Here is a 23,254-nt window from a genome sequence, read left to right as displayed (position 1 = left end):
TTAAGCATTAGCATTACACAGTCAAAAAAGTGAATTGTTAATAGTTTCCTTATTTTTTAACATATCAATACCAAACTTACTAGTTTATCATGTTAATGTATTTGATGACCCTAAAAAGTTTCAAGTTGATAGCACATTGTGGAGTGGATTTACAAAGGATTTAAATGGACACGTAAAATCGGAATTCCTGATTTATCAATATCTCAGCCATCTCTTAACCAATCCCTTAGATTTTCTCAAACTAAGTTAATAAATTACACCATACATTATCTTTGTTATCCACCACAGCTAACATAGCTATCGCTACTTTTTGTGTCACATTTATCTGTACATTCCCCTGGATTGTGCATTGGTTAAAATATCTGTCAGAATATGTGCTACTACTTCTGCTGCCTTGCTTCAGCCTTTTGGGTGTTGATGGTGCTGCAGTGTTCTCTCTTTTTTGGCCAGGATGTTCCTCCAAAGTTTTCTGTCTGTCAGTGACTGATGTCAGTAGCTATGGAGCGAACCTTCACACCGATGCCCACTCACTGACATGATCTCCCTCTCTTCTAAATCAGCATTGGCCAGTTTCTGGACTGTTGTGGTCGTGATGCTGTGATTTGTGTATGTAGTTGTTCCCGCTGCTATGCATATCTTGGGTAGAAGTGCTGCCAGATAGTTCACGCCCAATGGCTCTGACGTGTACCAGATCGAGTCCCCGATATATTCGCCTCTCCTTGGGTGGAGATAAAATGCAAGGTCATTCTCTGGGTATTTCAATAGATATTTCTCCAGTGATGCCACCGGGCCTAGTGGGTTCCCCGGCTGCTCGAACATGAATCCCCTCTTGGACTCCCTGCCCATCTCCATTGGGTCCAGATGATTCTTTGTGGCCTTGTTATATGCGAGAGTGGCGTATCTGAGAGAGCAAATGCGTTGCCTAATTACGAGTGCAACTTAGAAATAACAGAAACAGGCTATGAACAACATAACAGACGAGAACGGTTTAAGGTTTTACGAGGAATGAGTTGGGCTTTAGTTGTCTGTTCCCCTCTTTTCCTCTTCGTCCCTGATGTAAATGGAGGTTGAACCACACTTTCTGGACCAGACCCCTTGGTGTACTGGGATTCAGAGCCTGGGAGTTTTGGAGCTGGGCCATGTCCTTCTCGGTGATGGGAGGGTGGCTGTTTGTGATATCTTTTCCTTACCTTCTTAGCTGTTTGATGTTGCCCGGAAATACATGATTTGAAGTGGTAAATTCAGTGTCCTTCATAAGGCACCAGCTGCGAACGATGGGTGGGTTATTTAGAAACCGGTTGAGCCCACTATGGAGTGCCAGGTAGCTAGTTATGCTCCCCCTTCCAATTTCGTACATTTCCATTAAACTGTTAAACTCTTCCTTAGTGACAGTTTTGAAGTCAACAACTTTTCTAGCCAGCCCTCGAAGCAACCCACAGCCCAGTTTGTTTTCTTAACTGTGTTTTTTTTCATTTCAGCTTTTCTCTAGGTCATTCACTGCAGTATCCTCCAAATCGGCATGCCTGGGTATTATTGCCATCTTTTTCCCCATTCATCCATAGTTGTGACGCCGAAAAGATCAAAATAAATGTTCCACTCATCCATTTTAGTTTTCGCAACAGTGTATCGATTTAGCCAGTCAACTGAAAAAGTGCTGTATGTTGCTATGACAACCAGCTCAATTTGCTGTATGTCTCGTTCGGACACATTCACTTCATATGGGATGATGAGGATTTGCAATTCAATTTTGAACAATGTCAAATAATGTGATTAGTATAGTAATGGCTTTAAGAATGATTACCTGCTGCATTCAATGAAAAAACAACCTACATAACTAGACTAAACTTCACTTGCGTCACACTTGTGACATTGAAAGATAAACATCATGGTAATGCTTCCACTGATTTCAGATAAAGGAAGATAGTTCCTACATGATAGAGTGCTTGCTTTGTTATCCAACTGATCTTGTGTCCTTCCTGTCATTCTGTGAACCCCATTCATTGCTGCTCACAGCTATATTCCAATGTAATTACATTTACTGGTGGGGAATAATATATGATTCAAGACTGAACTGTTACCCACAGACCTTTGCTCACAGACCTTTGTTTGTTCTTTCTATCCTCTCCCAGCCTCTCCCTCTCCTCATTAATTATATTGCTGACAAAAGCACCTGCTATCCTTTTACTGTATACACCATCCACTTAACCATTCACATTCACACAACATGTGCACCTTCATATGATGGCAAGGCCATTTAAGATGCTTGTTGCTTGCCACCCTCTTCTCTTTTACTGATTTAGGAAGAAAGAAATTCAGAAAGAAATTCACCTCATGTTGGCCCGTAAAAACGTCTCTTTCTTTTCAGCCTCTACTAAGTGGCTAGAATACCCCCACCCCCTAATGTGGCTTTGTTGTGCTGCAGCTGAGAGTGTTTCAGGCTTTGGCAGACTAAATAGCACACAGAAGGCCCACTGGAGTCCTGGAGAGTGGCGGTAGAGGCAGAGCAAACACAGCACACCGCCAGATGATGGAAGGCTGGGGCGTGCTGCCGACCGACGGGCACAAAGAGAGTACTGTCGTGGAAACCCAAGCCGGTAGTAACTAACCACTCCACTGCCTTGGCTTTATCCATCTGTAGGAAGATCGGAACTGCATCTGCACACACACACACACATGGTCTTTTATTTGGGATGCTGCTAGCCACACTATAGGGTACATTCTTTAGATTAGAGGGTAGACTTTTTTAAAGGGTGTTGTTCTTTGGAAAGAATGTGTATAATAATGTGGATTTGTCAAGGGTAGATGTTGAGAAAATAAATTGTGCTTATGAATAATGATTTTGTACCAAGGAGTCGGGTGCCAGATCTATTTTACTAAAGCAAATTTGCCTTAGCGAATTGGTTGATGTTATCTCCTGATTGCAGCCAATTGGACCAGTGTTTGACTTCAATTGAGCGTGAGCACAGCCCATTTACATCTGGTTATCTGGAAGTATAACTTGCTGGCCCAGTGTTGGCCAGGTCTGGCTAATGACGTTGTTTGGTTGGTTCACCTGATTATTGTTGTAAGATTGTAAGCATATGTCGGTCTAGCATAGCTGTTGGAATGTTGCACGAGTCCAATATCCCCCTCTTTGACTGGTGTCCAATACATTGGACTGGCTCTTTGTTTGCTTTGGGCTGACCAGTTTTTTGACTGGGTCCAGCTGTCAGCAAGGGACCAGTGAGTAAACAGTTCAGTTTCCAACTTCTAGTGTGTTAGAACGCAACACTTAAAAAATAAACCTTTGGGGGGCCAAACAAAATCAGTTGCGGGCCACTTTTGGCCCGCGGGCCACCTGTTACTGACCCCTGACTTATGTCAATGATTGTTGTTGTTTAAAATGTTGGCCTCTCTGGCTCTTTCTTGTTATACTACGATGAAACTTGACCCAACAGCAAGGAGTTTCTGTGAAACTAGGATAGCTTGAACCACAAGTCATCCAGCATTCTTTCAAGAGGTTTTTTTTCATGTGGTCCAACAAAATAAGGTTGGACAATGGCCATACTGTCATGTATGTCATGGAGAATTCAATTACACTGTTCTGTATTGCCCTTACCTCAGAGGGTCACACATGATAACTTTCTCTTGTTTGCTCATTTGACAGCAGTCTTTGCACTCTATGTCCAAGAGGTCACCACCTCAATGGCCATATGGTCAATGGCCAGCTATTACAGCCTTATTAGAGACAGACCAGTGGCTGTATGTAATCAAGCATCTCAGTGTTGGAGTGCTGGTCTATGATCAATTTAGCTTTTTAGATCATAATGAATAAGATTATGTGGACAGGAAGGACCTGATCCTAGATGCTTGATATATATGGTCCCAGCTCTATCCTATAATTGAACTTTTCAGCTCCATGAAGCATCTTTGTGAGTTTGCATATCAAACCTGTTTGACATTTTAGATAAGCTGTCTGACCTATAAAACGTTCCCACCATATCACAACGTTATGTAGATGCATTAGTCATTAGTATTTCCTGTCTTGTACTCTTAAAGGGTTACATGCACAATGAGAGTTTTATCTACGAGTAGAAGGTGCACCTTCAGTCATGTGTGAATACTTGGTTCCCCATATTTTGCTTAATAACTTGGTTCCCCATATTTTGCTTAATAACTTGGTTCCCCATATTTTGCTTAATAACTTGGTTCCCCATATTTTGCTTAATAACTTGGTTCCCCATATTTTGCTTAATAACTTGGTTCCCCATATTTTGCTTAATAACTTGGTTCCCCATATTTTGTCTAATAACTTAACAGCACTGTGTTGGAGCAAGTTAATGAATAATTGGCTGAATGGCCGTTGGTTTCTAAACCTGGCTTCATTTGCCTATGCTTTGCTAATGAGATAAATGGTACGTTACTAGTATCCTACTGTTACAATTCCATTGATCACTGCCTTTTAAATTGTCATAGAAATGCATAGTTAACCTTTGGTACAGTTTGTAAGTATCTTTTTAATGAGCATAAACTCTCTCAGCATTGTTGTAATGGCATCTGAACGGGTCATATTTATTCCATATGCCATTCAGAAAAACAAATAAGACTGTCAGACTCATTGGACACTATCTTAAAGAGCCACTGTTATTCATAGTTTTTGGTTTGGCCCCTATAATTGCATCCAGATCACCCACCAGTGGCCGCTATGACCTATGCTCTGCTCTCTCGCTCTGTTCAAACACAGGATACAACTAGGCCTACGATAGCCAATTAATATATTAATATAAAAATGCTACACAATAATCTTCCATTCTCTACGCATTTCATGTTTCTCACTGTTAACAGTACGACAGCTTTAATCAATGAATCCCTCAATCCATGACATCTCCTGAAACAGCTGTCAAGTGAAGCTTGACAACAGAAATAGTCACGTGCGTAAGCCAAGAGCTCACTGTTTGTGACCTCGCGCCACGGTGAAGTTGCTCAAAGAGTCAAACATTTTCAGGAAAGGTTTTACGTTTAATTTGAACACCTTCATTTGATCCACAAACGTGAGAGGATGACTCCTTTCTGGATAATATGAGTCGATTAGTGAGAAAAACAAAAAAGAGCAGGCCTAACCATGGTGTCCGAAAACACATTTTTCTGGAGTGACAATAACATTTTTATTAAATGTTTCTACGATGAGACAATAAAATCCCGATTTACCAATAGTTCAACTCGCCCGTTTTTAATCGCACGGGTAGTTCCGTAGGTTGTTTAGCATTGCAGTTACTCCATAATTTCTTCAATCATTTACATTAATCAAATGATACAACACTTTGCTGGAGTCCCAATCAACAAAACTCTGACCGGTCTTAACTCCCGGATATCAAAATGTTGTCGAAGCAAATGAACAGTATAGCCGATCATATTATTCAACAGTATTATGCTCATCAATACATTGAAGGACTGGGGGAGGCTTCCTCAACTAGTTGTATCGGTGGTAACCACACCCCCGTCGGTCTGACGGGACAGAAGCATCTCGTCACACAGCTAGAGAGCAAGGTCATTACATAATGCATTTTCACAATTGTAACATTGACAACATCTAGTTTCTCATATTCAGGTATGCCTCCTTCTTCATCCTTCTACAAGACAATAGAGGCTATATGGATCCCTGTTCCCATAAATTTTCATGGTCCTATCATTTTCTTTCTTACCCAAAGGTTACTATGCATGTCAAGATATTCTCTACATTCAAAAGAGAGATGCACATGAGTGTATATTGGTGTTCTTCTTAGGCTTTTCCTGCCTGTATTTTGTACAGCATAACTAAATTAGGTAGTCTAGGTAGCCTAGTGGTTAGAGCGCTAGGCCTTTAACTGAAAGGTTGTTGGATCAAATTCCCTCTGACAAGGTAATAATCTGTCTTTTAGCCCCTGAACAAGGCAGTAAACCCACTGTTCCCCAGTAGGCTGTCATTGTAAATAAGAATTTGTTCTTAACTGACTTGCCTAGTAAAGTAAAAAATACTTTAATATTTACACAGTAATAAGGATTTGAGGACACCGTGATGTTAAGCTTGACCAAGTCAAGTGGACCCTAGAACTGAATTACCAAATCAATTCAAGTGTTACATTGGGATGTATTAATTTGGTCCTGACTAAGAAAAGCAGGGGAATTCCACACTAGCCTTGTAAACACAAATTAAGTCATGTTCTGTAATATGTTAACCAGAGAAGCCTGATCTAAATTAGGACATGCTCCTCTCAGCAGTCTCTTTAACAACACAAATAAGGAAACTAGAACCATTCTGGGCATACACTTTGGATGGTCATTTAGTTGATTTCCAACAGTCAATGACAAGATTTTCCCATCAAGCTGAGTGAGGGAATAGATGGACCCATGATTGACGACTCAAAACAGAGGGCTGGAAGTTGTAATGTGTTTTTTTGGATTGGTTAGTATACTGTATAAGTGAATGTTTTCATGTTTGAACGCTTTTCTATGTCCATCTTCCCAGAGGTACAACACTCCATCTATCTGTTCCCTGCCTGCTTGGCATCGTGTCAGCCTCCTGTCCTCTCTTCTCCCTCCAGTCCTCACAAACCGCTCTGTTCACAAGGCTAGGCTGTGAAATGAAACCTTGTGGGTGGCTGTCCACCTGGGCTCACGTTTCCCCATTTACAGCGGAGTTCCCCGGGGAAAGGTAAGTGGTGGTGAGAGGTGACGGGCTGGGCATGGAACCAAATGGCACCCGATATAGTGCCCTACTTTTGACCAGGGCCCATAGGGACTAAGGTGCCAATTGAGACACAGCCAGAGTGGGATTGGTTCACTCATGATTGGGCTATTTATCCACACTGATCCCATCTCTCCTTTCTCAGCACTAGACATCCAATCCCAGAACAGAATATAAGAGCCCTAAGGATAGAGCATTTGCATTTACTGTCTACTGTGACTTGGTTCATCAGCCCCTGTAGTCCCTGTTTTAAATAAACCACTCCGAGTTAAAACATCAAGCGACATCTTATATCTAGCGTTTGCTGGGATCCAGTTCACCACTTTGGTCTTTCTACCTTCAACACGGTTGTCATTGTCAAGGATGTAATCATTTCCAGCCTAAGGGAAGGTCCCCTCATCCCTGTTCAGGCTGTCATATCCACACGTATTGTTTCAGGACATAGCTTCCCAGTAAGCCACAGGGCCTATTACAGTCTAGCTATCATTGGAGCTGGCTTTGCTTTTATTGTCTGCGCCCTACAGAGACCTGAGTACAGCTTCTAACTGTCTAGCACCATAACGTTGTTTTAATGGCATGACAAACACTCACACGATGGAATCATTGCCACAGGGCATTCAGACATAAGGGCCCCAACAAGGAGGAGAAAATGTAATGATGTGAAGATACAGAACCGGTGAGAGAGGAGCCTGTTTGACTCACAGGGGATCTGGACTGCCCGGCGGCAGCACTGTCAGCATTTAGGAACAATCAACATGAATATTCCTGTGGGTGCGTACCCTTTTCACTATGCAGTGCACCCATAGGGCTTAGGTCACTTGTAGTGCACCATATAGGGAATATGGTGCTTTTTGGACGCACCCTGTGTGTCCAGTTAGGCAGAAACATCATCACTGTTGATATTGACTGAGGGGATGAGGATAGATTGAGGAGGTCCCTCTGAGGGCGGGGGGGGGGACTAACTGTATTTTAGCCCAGGAGGTTAAGGAGATAAGGGAAGTGCTTTTCCTCATGGATGTTTTTCATACATTTGCATGTGATTATCTGCATTTGCATTCAAGACTGGTTGGTTGAGCTCGAGGGAAGGGTGAGGATGTGGACTTTGGGGTGAGCACATCTAGATGGTTGACTTTTATCATGTGATGAACATACTGTGTGGCACCTGTGTGCCAAGGGTGTCTGGGTGGCAAGTCGAAACTCATAACACAGCCTGACAAATCATCTTCCAAGATTGTCTTCCAGGAAAATCCCATTTCCTGTGACAACATGATGTCTGGAATGTTGTTGTTGTTGTTTTGAGGTTGTTCAAAGTAGTAAACAATGCATCTAGGGCATAAGAATTAAGCATCCTTTTGTTGCTCCTCCACTGCGGATTTCAGGGAGTGAGCAAAATAGCTGGTCTGACCCGACACGGAGCACAAGACTACACCGCAGACATTCTACATCCAGACATCCACAGACAATGTGTGCCATTGTCATCTGAGCAACTCCAAGTCTGATTCTCAATCAACTCAAAGAAGACTAACTGAGCCCATATTCACAAAGCGTTTCAGAGTAGGAGTGGTGATCTAGTATCAGGTCCCCCCATCCATATAATCTGTTCCTAGATCCACACTTCTGAGACTCTTTGTGAATAGGGCGCTGATAGTCTAATATCAGATCATTTAGAGAATAGTATTTATTATGAGTTTAATTCACACAGTGATGGTACTATGGACATAAGAGGTCAAGAGATGAATCTGTTTCTAAAATACATACATGAACATAACCTACAGAGAAATAGCCCTTCTTGTACCAACCTCATGTTGACACGGGACATTCTTTGGGATGGACAGATCCGCCAATACAAATAGCTGATGTTTTTGTGACATTATCATGGCTATGTAGATTACTTGGGCCCACATCTCTCTCACACAGTGTATCATTTCATTTTCATGACATTTATTGTTCAAGGCTATTTACTCATTCCAAAGAGCCCAATAATATTGACATAATGCGAGAACTCTAGGGAAAGGACATTTTATCCGGCTGTGATTGTCAACCATGATATAGAATAATGTCTGCTTGGATGGTGAAACCGTGTTAATTCAGCTTCTAATTCAAATCTAATGTGCCCCATAACCACCCGTGTGTGTGTGTGTGTGTGTGTGTATGTGTGTCTGAGCACCTCAGGTACGGATTAATGAATGGAACAACATTAAAGTTGCTGTTGACATTGCTCTCTGTACACTTGACTGGAGAAGGTCTGAGTCTGCTAGATATGTATGTATACAGCCCAGGGATTCACAGGACATTTCTAAATCTATTCATGCAGAAAAATGCTTTGGAAACAGGCAGCCATGCACCCAAATCCTCTCATGATTAAATCATTTTTGAGACCATTTCCGTACGGTTTGATACCATTCCATTTACTCCATTCCAGCCATTACAATGAGCCCGTCCTCCTACAGCTCCTCCCACCAGCCTCCACTACATTTTACAGTTGTAAGCAACTGTGCCATAGTTGGATATGAATAGGCTGTGTTAACTCCTCGGGCCCAACAATAGCAAATGTGCTTGCTCTGGTCTTGGAGCACGTGCTCTAGCAACAGCTCACATATAGGCCTACAGTGCAGTAGGCTGTGCTGGTAGGCTAGTCTACATGAGATTATTATTGATAACAGTGAAAATATGTTTATTTGTCAAATGGCAGTGAAGCATCAATCATCATGTCACCAGAATAAGGCCCTGTGATATTTTTTGGAAAGGATTCACCGTGCACTTTCACCACCCCCTTGTGAAGTTCATCATCATTTCACCGTAGCCTAATAAACTCTGTGGTTTCCCCGAGTCGCAGTGGGAGGACCACACACCATATCATCGTGTGAATCCAAGTTTTATTCCCGATAACATGGTTATTAAATGAATATTTGCGCATAAAGGAGTTTCCACCACCATCCTCTTGCATAATTCATTTTACCGACGCAAACACAAACAAGTTATCTGTTGGCGTTTATGCAATTGTACAGAAACTATTTTTATTTTTAGACGGTATGATTTTACGAGTTAAAACCGCGGATGGAGACGTGGTTTGGGTTTCTAACATGTTTGTTGAAAACCTGCACTCTGACATTGTTTGCCATTACGTCTCTTGATGTTTTTTAAGTCTCATTCTCTGTTGTCCATTTAGATATCGTGTGTCATGTCCTCAGAACGTCACGATTGATTTCACAGCTCAAGCTCGTACACACTCACAGTACCCAAGACCCACACAACCACTCCAAGTTACAGTGGTCGGTTTGAGAAGAGCCTCGTCATCAAACATAATAAACACGTGGCAGCGTTATATTAGGTAGCCATCCAGAAACGTCCCCTGCAGCAGGCTTCCCTCTCTGTTGCCTTGCCTTCCATCTGACCCCAGTTACATATCTAGTGTGTTACCCCTGAGGGGGAGTCACATAGGATAACATCCTGGTAAACACATTTCAATTCTGTTCACCTTATTAAAGTTGCAAGGTGAGTTCTCTCTACCTACCCCGAGGACTACAGCGAGGATCGACAGGCCCTCCATCAGGCATAACACCTCTAATGGAGAAAGACGAAATAACGCCCCCGTTCATTCTCATTCTCATTCAAATGAGTTGGTATTAGAGCGGTGAGGTTGACAGGGAGGGCAGCCAGCAAAGTCTCCTTCTTTGTGCTTTGACACAAAGGGCCGGCAACAGATGGCCAAGATATCATCTGCATCTTCGAGGCTCCTTTCTGTCAACTTCATTCACAGAACTTTGAGGTTTCAGCATTTATATGCAGTTTCTTTACAATACGTGGAACAGTTCACGGTCACCCCAGATGGCATGTCTTAATACTCATTTCAGTGTGCGAATGCTTCTGTGTAGAAATACCAGCAGTTGTAATGGGTACCAACAGTGTCCTATTTGGATCCATGTGGCCTACAGATAAGTCAATCCATCATTTCAAAAGCTCTGACTTGTTTTGTACTGCATATTCTTGATAGATTGGTACAAAATGTAAACAGTACAAGTTACTTCCATATTAATGCTAATTCTCAGTTGTTTCTTTATGGGGTGGCAGGTAGCCTAGTGGTTAGAGCATTGGGCCAGTAACTGAAAGGTTGCTAGATCGAATCCCCCGAGCTGACAAGGTAAAAATCTGTCGTTCTGCCGCTGAACAAGCAGTTAACCCACTGTTCCTAGACCAGTTAACCCACTGTTCCTAGACCAGTTAACCCACTGTTCCTAGACCAGTTCCTAGACCAGTTAACCCACTGTTCCTAGGCTGTGATTGTAAATAAGAATTTCTTCTATACTGACTTGCCTAGTTAAATACAGATAGTATTGTCCAGATAACATTAGCTTAGGCCATTGCTTCCTTTGCTACAGTAATTGAACTAGGTGTGTACTTAAATAGGTGTGCGTGCTCCTTGAATAAACAGCCCTTATTTCAGTGTCACAACAGTGGGAAAAAAATAGTATAACATGGTGTACTTTATGGACCCTGTTATCTAGCACTCATTTGTGAGTTAGTGGAATATCAGACTGAATAAATATGTCCTATTATTAGCACGGAGCGTCATATTCCCATAATCTCTGCGTGGCACTGCATAAAAAAATACATTCTTAAAATCATAACATTGAATCAAACATGCATAACCATTTTTTACAAGAAAGCCTGGGAATACCCAAAGCAAATTTTCAGGAATATCCTCAATAAAATGAATACAACTTCATTTTTTCTCACCTTCAACTATACGTATGTATTTTAAATAAGCTACAGTATCTTTGCATCTGCCTGAAGAAAAGCATCTGGGCTGTGTTCACAAAGCGTCTCAGAGTAGAGGGTGCTGATCTAGGATCAGGTCCCTGTCCATAAAAGCACTCCTGCTTGCTTGACACATACGGACCCTGATCCCTCCATTGCACTCTGAAAGGGAAAGACAGCTCTCTGCTGCCACCTGGTGGGTCTTTCTTGTGGTGAATGATCTCCTGCAGAAGTGACAGTTGCTAACCCTCCACTGACAATCCCTCCATGCAGTGAGCATGGCCAGCACTTGTTCTATGGTCAACAGGTCCGCTTATTTTGCCTGTGAAACAGATACCACAGGTGACACCTACAGAGTTGAAAAATGATGGCATGATACTGTAGCCCAGGAATTAAAATGAATAACATAAGCAGACTCAACTTTCTATATTCATAGTTTGGTATATACTCCCATTTAGTTTGTGAATTGACAAGCTACTTAACTGATCAGGATTGTGCCCATCAGGGAGAAAACACACTGAAAATGAGTGAAATCAGGGAGCTACTACCTGAACTTGTCCAATGAGAAATGCTTATTTACGTTTCCAGTTGCAAAATGTTTTTCTAAGGTTCGCCCTAGAGAACATGACCCTGTTATATACTGTAGTGACCAGGAAGGTAACATCATCAAAGGGTGGACTTAACGATAAAGTGCTGTTGAGGGTCCTGACCAGATGCAGCTTCTCATTGACTTTGTCATTTCTGCAGCATCACATGAATGACCCTCTGAAGTCCCTCGTCAGTTCTCCAGTTGGCGATAGTCTGTGCTGCTTTAGATTGACCTACAGTGCCTCCATCTCATCAGATGCTCCCTCTAAAAATCATAGGAAGTATAATAAATCAAGATTTGGCACTGAAATGTGCTGTCATTCACATATGTTATCATTCAAAACAAGTTCGTCAACTCTTATTATAATTTCATAAGAACACTCTGTATAGATGTGTGGGTGTTAACTAGGCTGCTACGTCATCTTGTGTGCCAATCCAGTATAGTCAGAGGATGATGTTGGGTGTCGACACAGAAAAGCTAACACAGCTCACCCTTCTTTACACCCCGGGCCTCAGCCCCCAATCCATCTTCCTCTCTGAGGGGAGGACCTGCCCACTGCCCTCTCCGGAGAAGGGGCATCCAGCCAGATGGACTTAATGCTCTCTGACGTCATAATGCTGGTAGGGGCAGACACAGGGACAGTGGAGTGACAGGGGGAGGAGGTGGAGCGAGGCAGCGATACACATCCTTGGGTGGGCATAAATGGTGCAGAAACACAACATTCAACACTGGGCTAACATGAGGCTCTCGTTGTTTCATTTAAAACAACAGACATGGAGTCTGAGTGTACTTATTGTCTAAAGATATCCTACTCCAACTAGCAAATATTAGCATCAGCGCTTGCAAATCAGCATGTGTCAACAAAGTAGTTGGACGGGGCAAGGAGCACTCACATTAACACAGTCTTTGGTCAGCTGCTCAGATTGTCTCCAGTGACTCTAACCACTAGGCTACCTGCCCCCCCAATTTGTTAGAGTAATCTGTTAAAAAGATCTATGTAACGCCTGAGGTTGGTCGAGCGGTTAAGGCCGTCAACCTCAGCACATATGCGATCCCCGGCCTCACCAGTCATCACACTATGTTCCCTCCATCTCCCAGCTCATTTCGGTCTATCCTCATCAATAACATTGGGAAAAAATCCTTTGAAAATGAAATGAACGATCCATGTAATCCCTTGAGAGACTACGACCTCTGGTGTTCTTCTCTGACAACTCATTCAGTGTAGCAGGAGCAGCCGTAGACAGTTTAAACAGCCAGCTGTAACATGGAGAAGCCCTGCCTTAAAAACCCTAATACCAAACCGGTACGTACAATGTTTTATGTACTTAGGAGCTTCCAGATCATTTAAAACATGTATTTATTTATTTAACCTTTATTTAACTAGTCAGATGTCATGTCATGATGGCCAACTAAGGGAAATTGTAATATGGCCCCATGAGACCAAGTTTAACTCAGATAACATACAATAACATGCAATATCAATAGCATGCAACCAATAACAATAACCAATAACATGCAGCCTTCACACCATGTGAACAGTAGGGCCGTAGTGTGCACACAAATCCAGCTCTATTTTCACAGTATCTGCCCACATCCTCTACCAGTGGACTGCGCCTTTTGACCTCAGCATTGCATAAGTAAACTACGACCTCCCAGCCTGCATCCACTTCCCTCCTTTCTTCTCTCGCCATCTCTTTTACACTCACTTGTTCATCTCCTCTGTCAGATCAACAAATACTACGCTATGTCATGTGTTTTTTAGTGGTGTGCCAAGTGTTTTAACTGAAACCTTAGCGAAACCACAAGGTCAACAGCAGACCAGCGGTTATTGAATGCGTTCTGCATGTATATCTTCAGATCAAAAGCAACGATAACTGACAGAGGAAACAAGATTATAACGGGCCAAGTGTGATAATAAACACCACCATTTGAAATATACTGGACAGATATTAGACAACAAGGGAAGCTTACTGTACAAAAGACTACGTTTGATTTTGACGTGTGCAAAAGCCCAGCAATTCCCTGCAGCCTGGGAGGTGTGCTGTGCAGAGGGGAAGCTTTCAGCTGACTCTTACTGTGAGAAAGTCATAACTCTTATGTGTTGGAAGTCATGCCTGTGATAAAAAAAAAAGACATCTCACTTTTACCATTACATGGGCCAAGAAATGAACCTATCTACTTAAAGGCAAAATAAGAATAATATATAGTTGAAGTCTGAAGTTTTCATACACCTTAGCCAGATACATTTTAAACTCAGTATTTCACAATTCCTAGTAAAAATCCCCTGTCTTAGGTCAGTTAGGATCACCACTTTATTTTAAGAATGTGAAATGTCAGAATAATAGTAGAGAGAATGATTTATTTCAGCTTTTATTTCTTTCATCACATTCCCAATTGGTCATAAGTTTACATACAGTTAATTCGTATTTGGTAGCATTGCCTTTAAATTGTTTAACTTGGGTCAAATGTTTCGGGTATCCTTCCACAAGCTTACCACCATAAGTTGGGTGAATTTTGGCCCATTCCTCCTGACAGAGCTGGTGTAACTGAGTCAGGTTTGTAGGCCTCCTTGTTTACACATGCTTTTTCAGTTCTGCCCACAAATTGTCTATGGGAATGAGGTCAGGGCTTTGTGATGGCCACTCCAATACCTTGACTTTGTTGTCCTTAAGCCATTTTGCCACAACTTTGGAAATATGCTTGGGGTCATTCTCCATTTGGAAAACCCATTTGCGACCAAGCTTTAACTTCCTGACTGATGTCTTGAGATGTTGCTTCAATATATCCACCTAATTGTCCTTCCCCATGATGCCATCTATATTGTGAAGTGCACCAGTCCCTCCTGCAGCAAAGCACCCCCACAACATGATGCTGTCACCCCCGTGCTTCACGGTTGGGATGGTGTTCTTCGGCTTCTTCGACCAAAGTATGTTCATCTCTAGGAGACAGAACGAACGCATCTCCTTCCTGAGTGTTTATACTTGCGTACTATTGTTTGTACAGGTGAATGTGGTACCTTCAGGCGTTTGGAAATTGCTCCCAAGGATGAATCAGACTTGTGGAGGTCTACAATTTTTTTTCTGAGGTCTTGGCTGATTTCTTTTGATTTTCCCATGATGTCAAGCAAAGAGGCACTGAGTTTGAAGGTAGGCCTTGAAATACATCCACAGGTACACCTCTAATTGACTCAAATGCTGTCAATTAGCCTATCAGTTAGCCTATAATTTTCTGGAATTTTCCAAGCTGTTTAAAGGCACAGTCAACTTAGTGTTTGTAAACTTCTGACCCACTGGAATTGTGATACAGTGAATTATAAGTTAAATAATATGTCTGTAAACAATGGTTGGAAAAATTACTTATGTCATGCACACAGTGTATGTCCTAACCGACTTGCCAAAACGATGGTTTGTTAACAAGAAATTTGTGGAGTGGTTGAAAAACTAGTTTTAATGACTCCAACCTAAGTGTATGTAAACTTCTGACTTCAACTGTACATGAGGAGAAGAGTATGTGTGTTTCTTTGATAGAACCATACATTCAAACAATGTACCAAAAAGCCAAACCCAGACCAAGAAGACTGTGGTTAACCCCACACCACTCTGTTTTCCTTCTGGCCAAATGGAAACTTTTAAATGAGATCATCGCCATGCACAGAAAAACCTTACTGCTTCTTCTTGCACTCTGTCGCTTGGTCGACAGCAAAGTCTGACGTGTTGATGTGTCCTTCTGCTTTCTCAGCATGAGGATCATATGTTGTGACAAGACAAGTGAATGCTTGGTTGGAAAAACATTGCCTGGGAGAATAGTACTACACAAGCCATTCTCATCCAATTATTTTGTCTGCCATGACTGTCAATTAAGGGCATACATTTCTTTATCCCCTAAACTAAAGCACTGAAATGTAGCTAATAAAATGTCTACTGACTCAGCCCCAACACTCAATGACATAACACAACTCACCATCTGATAGGTATACCAGTGAAGGGAGGTCATCTTCAGAACAAACCAGTACTTCTTCCATTTGGTTCCCAAGAAGCCCTTGCGCTCCTTCTTCCTGTCGAGCCAGTCCTGGCAGTCGACCTGACCCAGCTCCTTCACAGACAGCCTGCGCTGGCTCCTTGCTGCATCCCCTACAGGTATGGGCCCTACAGACAGGCTCAGCAACATTAGCAATGATAAAGATAAAGTAGCGCGTTGTTTTTTAGTACAAACATTTATTCTATTAATTAAATAGAAAAAAAACGCGGAGAAGTATTGATCCGGCCTCCATTTCACCTCCAAACTCTGTCCTGAAGGTTAAGTGGCAGGAGAGCTTGATCCAGGGAGGGGAGATGCACAGGAGAACAAACAGCAGCATTCTACATCTGTAGGCATTAGTCACAACAGTTCATACAGACTCTCGGAATGACAACGGGCTGCAAATAAAGAGCAATTCTGTATACTTACAGTGGTTTTCAACCCGGTGTACTGCAGGTGGTCTGCGATTTGTTGTTGATTTTTATTTTATTTTTCTTCCGAGTATTATAAGCAATTTTACATTACTTTTCACAATGAAATTAGTTTATAATCATATGCTTTAATTTGTTACATTCAATGCTAAAATGGACTACATTCGACCAGCAAGATATTTTATGTTAAATAAATAAAATAAAACTGACTGCCAATGGTGATCCTCAATAGCATGACAGTGAGGGCCCGGGGGCACTGTGGGGGCCCGGGGCATTCTCCCCCGGGCCCCCACCAACAAAGTATTTCAACAGCTAAAGCCATGAATTTGGTACACTTTGAGATGACCATTGAGAGATTCGAATATTGAGAGATTAGATACTGATAACCTTCCCATCTGCCACAGCAGACACTGCCAGTACTCAATTACAGTAGTTACTGTAGTTCTCTGTACTCCGGAACACTCTCTACTCTGGAACACATACATCTACAGTATATAGCCAAAAACCACTCAACTACTTCACACACACACACACACACACACACACACACACACACACACACACACACACACACACACACACACACACACACACACACACACACATGGGGCCCCTATGGCCCCCCTCCCAGCAGCGTCTTCTCTCTTCAACTGTTGACCTTATCTCGAGTTGAGTTCCACATCTCTCATGGTCCTAGTTCCACAGCAACTGGCCTGAATTATCAGGAACTGAAACTAGTCTGTTGCTCTTTGCCTCCTTCTTTATATTATTCATATTAATATTCAGCAATAACAAGTTTGAACAGAATATACATTTTTGGAACTTCCCCTTATCTCACCCAGTAACTTTCCATACACAACGTTCCTATTCACCCTTCATTGACCCCCAACATATACATTTCTTATACATGTAAAGTAATCAATAAGTTTTAGTATGGTAACATGAATAAGTATATGTCCAGCCAGAATCCAACAGGTGATACAGTCTAGTGTGTGCTCACCCCTCCTCTGCCTCTCTCCATCGCTTCCTCTGTGTCATCTGTTGTTGTATCTCTTATGCAGTAGTGTAAAGTACTTAAGTAAAAAATACTTTAAAGTACCACTTAAGTCGTTTTTTGGGGGGATATCTGTACTTTACTTTACCATTTATATTTTATACCTTTATTTCACTACATTCCTAAAGAAAACATTGTACTTTTTACTCCATACATTTTCCTTGACACCCAAAAGTACTCGTTTATTTTGAATGCTTTGCAGGACAGGAAAAGTCCAATTCACGTACTTACCTGGTCAACCCTACTGCCTCTGATCTGGAGGACTCACTAAACACACATGCTTTGTTTGTAAATTATATCTGAATGTTGGAGCGTGCCCCTGGCTTTCCGTAAATAAAAAAAACAAGAAAATGGTGCAATCTGGTTTGCTTAATATAAGGAATTTTAAATGATTTATACTTTTACTTTAACTTTTGATACTTAAGTATATTTTAAACCAAATACTTTTAGACTTTTGACTTTTACACAAGTAGAACTTTACTTGGTGACTTTTACTTTTACTTGAGTCATTTTCTATTAAGGTATCTTTACTTTTACTCAAGTATGCCAGTTTGATACTTTTTCCACCACTGCTCTTCCGTTGCTGTCTCTTAGTATTATATTTTACTTCCTCTTGTCTATCCTCATCTCTCATCCCGTCCTGGAAATGCAAATGCTTTGTAAACCATGTTTTACTTTTCCACTGTCTGTATTTCACCTCTTATAAATTGTGCAAATAAATACAACTCATTATAATCTATAGAGCAGCTTGACGTGATGGTCTACTGTGTGTGCTCAACCCGTCTCTGTTCTCTCTCCATCTGCCCAATTCTGTGTCTTGTCTGTTGCTGTCTGTGTCTTGTCTGTTGCTGTCTGTGTCTTAGCTGTTGCTGTCAAATTCGAGTCCAATTTTATTGGTTGAGTACACATATTTTGCAGATGTTATCGCAGGTGCAGCGAAATGCTTATGTTTCTAGCTCCAACCGTGCAGTAAACCTATCAATAGAAAACAAAGCAATGTCAGAGTCCGGAATATACTGATCAAAAATATAACCGCAACATGTAAAGTGTTGCTCCCATGGTTCATGAGCTGAAATAGAAGATTCCAGACATTTTCCATATGCAATTGTTTTTGCACAAATTTGTTAACATCCTTGTTAGTGAGCATTTCTCATTTGCCAAGATAATCCACCCACCTGACAGGTGTGGCATATCAAGAAGCTGATTAAACAGCATGATCATTACACAAGTGCACCTTGTGCTGGGGACAATAAAAGGCCATTCTAAAATGTGCAGTTTTGTCACACAACACAATGCCACAGATGTCTCAAGTTTATGGGTTATTGTGTGAAGGTTGCTGAGCTAAACATTTTTTTTTCATCCATTTTAGAATAAGACTGTGACGTAACAAAATGAGGAAAAAGTCAAGGGGTCTGAATACTTCTGAATGCACTGTATATATTTTACCATCAAAAACAAGCCCAGGCTTAATGATGCCACTGTTCCAGGCTGATTGTGAAATACCGTGTATAGTCCTTTCTGTGATCAAACAGTGTCAGAGCTTTAAGCGACAACAAACTCTATGATAATTGTTATAATTATAGAATAATTGCAGAACTTCAAAAATGACTTTTTCTAATTATTGTTGAGAAGAAAGAACAAACAGAAAAGACGCAACCAAAAGTGAATTGCACGTTTTTATTATAGTTTTGAAACTATTACAGAGGTATTCATATTGCAAAGCACTTGCAAAGTCTTGTGAGTTGCTAGACATTTATGCGTAAAACTTGTCCTATGGTGCAGAAATATATTAAAGAGACCCATTTATTGGAATTACCACACTGATTTCCTCCTTTAAGACAAGCTTCACAGCTCCATATGTTTATTATGTATGGTTACTCTTGCTAAGGCACTGTCTTCCTGGTCATGACATCATGTTCTGGTTTCACAGTGAGTCACACCCAATGATGTATACAAACCCTGGATTGAGTTTTCTATGTATTGGCTATTGAGAGTCTTTGAAGCCACCATTCAGCCATATTGGCACTCCCCAGTAGGCGCAGTCCTCCATAGGAATTGGCGGAATTCTACAGTATTGCAATTAAAGGTTTCAAGGACCAAGGCACTGTATTTAATTAAGTATAAAAAAATACAATGTTTCAATGTTTTATTTCTATGTTTAGCTCCTATAATATAATTTAGATGTCTGCATTAAGGTGTCTGTAATATAGTAAATGTGGTAAAAACTAAATGTAGACATTAATAAATGCATTTCCATATCTTCCTTGGAGGAATGCCAAGATGGAGGTGCGGTGGCTTCAAAACAGTGCCCCTGTAAGTGTTGAAACACATCAATGTTCACACCAGCTTTATTGAGGACCAGTTAGTGAGATAAAGTAGTTACATGTTTTTTAAATGTTACCTGAACTTCACAAAAATATGCACGCACTGACGCTCACTCACTCACACACACACACACACACACACACACACACACACACACACACGCTCACTCACACACACACACACACACACTGACGCTCACTCACACACACACACACACACACGCACGCACGGACGCTCACGCACACACACCCACAACACGCACGGACGCTCACTCACACACACACACACACACACGCACGGACGCTCACTCACTCACACACACACACGCACGGACACACACACACACACACACACACACACACACACACACACACACACACACACACACACACACACACACACACACACACACACACACACACACTCACTGACACTCACTCACACACACACACAAACACACACACACACACACACTGACACGGTTTGTTACAGCACTGGACACACGGTAGCTTAAAAAAAGGCCAACTCTGGCAGTCATTTCCAGCGCATAATAACATGGAACACTATGAAGAGAGAAGCACACTAGCTCCAATAAAAATGATAGGCATTGTATCTATATCAACTTCCAACTGAAATCAAATCAACTTCTGAAAAAGATCTAAACATATTTACAAGAAGTCTCTAGACAGACACAAACTAAATAACTTAACAGTTTACACATAGGAGAGTTCACCTACAGAAGCAAGGCAAACGTTTCCTAAACCTGAATTATAATCCTTCTCATGATAAGGAGAATGAGCAGAAACAGAAGCTCCACTGTTTTCTATAATACTTCTTTATACTTGGCATTTTCTTTAATCCCTCCACAAAAGATGGAACACTGTCAGAATCTGTCAGCATTTTGAATCTAAACGAAAAATGTGTCACCCCGAGGAGTTCAAATGTAGCAAGAGATCCAACCAAATGGTCTACCACTACATTATGTGGTGTTGAAATTAAGCAAGACCTTCCGTCAGAGCTTCCAAAGGCTGCTTAGCGCTCCAAGTTCCAACAGAATGTTCCAGGTTTGGTACCTGTAAGTCGGAATACTGAGTAGAGTAGCCAGACCATTATTCGATGATAGCAAGGTAAAGGCACGGTGGGGGGGGGACGACATGTTCCACTGGGTCGAGGCACTCGTCAATGACTCAGCAGCCTGAGGCGGGCTAGCCAGCCCCCCAGGATCGAAGTGGGTTCCGAAGGAGGATGTTTGGGAGTAGCAGCAGCAGGGATCACAGTCGTAGCTGGGGAATTTTTGGATGATGCCTCCCGGTATGGGATGGTGGTGCTGTTGTGCAGGTCAGCATTGATGAAGCACTGGGAGCCCCTAATGTGGTCGACGCCATGGATCAGCTGGCCAGACCGCCCCTCCAGGGGTCTGTAGGGTAGGGGAAAGTACGGGGCCTCCTCAGAGATGGATGCGATCCGCTCGTTACTCAGGTATCTGTGGAGGATGTCCTCTCCTGTAGGGGTAAACAGACAGACAGACAGGCATCTCAATCAATTATTCAAATGGATTTAATAAAGCCCTTTTTACATCATCACTTACACAACACCTGCCGAACCCTCTCTGTTCAAGGTTAAGTCAGTCTAAGAAGGAGTTGAGGCCAAAATCAACAGTGGTTATGCTGGAGCTTACCCTAAAGTTAATGAACAACGACTTAAGAATTCGAGGCATGCAGTCCGAGCCGGCCTCAGTTTGTTCTGCAGAGTAAATAAGCCTGTGAAATGGCCATTCTGATAACAGTAGATTAGCCTCAGTTAGGTTCCGTCCCAAATGAAACCCTCAGAGCTAGCACATTACGTTCTGAGAGCCATATGTTTGTTAGACGTTGATGAGAGTGTGGTTGTCCTATGGTTATTTTGCATGCAATCTTCCCACAATGTTCTGGGAATGGTGCAGGATACCCAGCTAGCACATAACATTCTGAGAAGCATATGTTTCTAAGGTGGGAATTTCAATACTTTAGCATAACATTTCCTAATGGTTTCCCCAGGGTTCTATTTTAAAGTAATTTTCTCAAATTGTTCAGGTGAATGTTAAGAAACAACGTTCTTCTGTGGGAATTTCAGTACTTCAGCATAACGTTTTATACAGGTTTCCCCATGGTTCAAGTAGAAGTCATGTTCCCAGAAAGTTCAGAGAACGTTATTAAGAAACAATGTTCTCTGTGGAAATTTCAGTATTTAAGCATAACATTTTAAACAGGTTTCCCCATGGTTCAAGTAGAAGTCATGTTCCCAGAAAGTTCAGAGAACGTTATTAAGAATCAATGTTCTCTGTGGGAATTTCAGTACTTCAACATAACATTTTATACAGGTTTCCCCATGGTTCAAGTGGAAGTCATGTTCCCAGAAAGTTCATAGAACGTTAAGAAACAATGTTCTCTGTGGGAATTTCAGTATTTAAGCATAAAGTTTTCTGGTTCTATTTAAAGTCATGTTCTCAGAACATTAAGAAAACTTTCCATAAAAAAACCCAAGAAAACATTAGTATTGTTCAAAGAACATTCTAAGAATGTTATTTAAAAACACATACATTCAGTTCTCAGCGCCAACAAAACCCTATCCTGGTAAGTGTGTTCAGGTGTGTTGGCAGCACACACTAATTGGCCAGACTTGAGCTTAATGAATGCTTGTTCACTTTGAAATTGTGTCTGTTTGAATAGACTAAAATTTACAGCTTTGTATGAGTTTAAAAAAACACATCATGGTAGCTCCATCCTTGTGGCGCAGTGGATTAATTCCATGTGATAGAGAACAGAAGATCATAGGTTTGAACCTCACTGATGACGTGCTAAAATAAATGTTTAATTTAAAAAATACTTTTTATTTATTGAATATCCGAAACATTCAATATATTTGCAGTGAAGCCACTCAATAACTACATTATTCCAGTCATCCAACAGACTCCCATTCAGAGCAACACACAGAAGCATCCAGGGTCAATACTCAGCTCAAGGGCATGTTGACAGATCTCCCGCCAGGCCAAAAAATGTGAACCTGAACCCTCCAATATCCCCCCACAGCTCTCCAATAGCTGTCCCTCAACCATTAGAGACACCTCCCCTCCCCCAAGAAGAAAAATACAATTTAAAAAATACAATTAATTCCATACCCCACTCCCAAGAACCCCCCAAAGAAACAACAACCAAGAGAATGAACTAAAGAGAAAAAAGAAAAAGACAGAAGAAAACAACAATGCAAAAAAAATATCTCTAGCAACACATATCTTTCAACTATGATGTGATGTTTAACGTATAACTTCAATCTATCTAATTGAATAGAATCCACAGATTGCGAGTTGAAGATAAATACTTTTACTAAGAGTATTAGTA

General features: G+C 41.5%; 1 protein-coding gene across 1 annotated transcript in view; it reads right to left on the bottom strand.

Annotated features, from left to right (window-relative positions):
* Positions 1–19,215: 19,215 nt before the first annotated feature.
* LOC115139631 (connector enhancer of kinase suppressor of ras 3-like) overlaps positions 19,216–23,254 on the bottom strand; it is a 41,162-nt gene continuing 37,123 nt past the window's right edge. The window contains exon 13 of the mRNA XM_029677234.2: positions 19,216–21,379. Within this exon, the coding sequence (XP_029533094.1) occupies positions 21,057–21,379 (323 nt within the window). The 3' untranslated portion in view covers positions 19,216–21,056. The remainder of the gene's footprint in view (positions 21,380–23,254) is intronic.

Source organism: Oncorhynchus nerka, linkage group LG13 (genome assembly GCF_034236695.1).
Source record: "Oncorhynchus nerka isolate Pitt River linkage group LG13, Oner_Uvic_2.0, whole genome shotgun sequence".
NCBI classification, from domain to species: domain Eukaryota; kingdom Metazoa; phylum Chordata; class Actinopteri; order Salmoniformes; family Salmonidae; genus Oncorhynchus; species Oncorhynchus nerka.
This window is presented reverse-complemented; position numbering and strand designations above follow the sequence as displayed.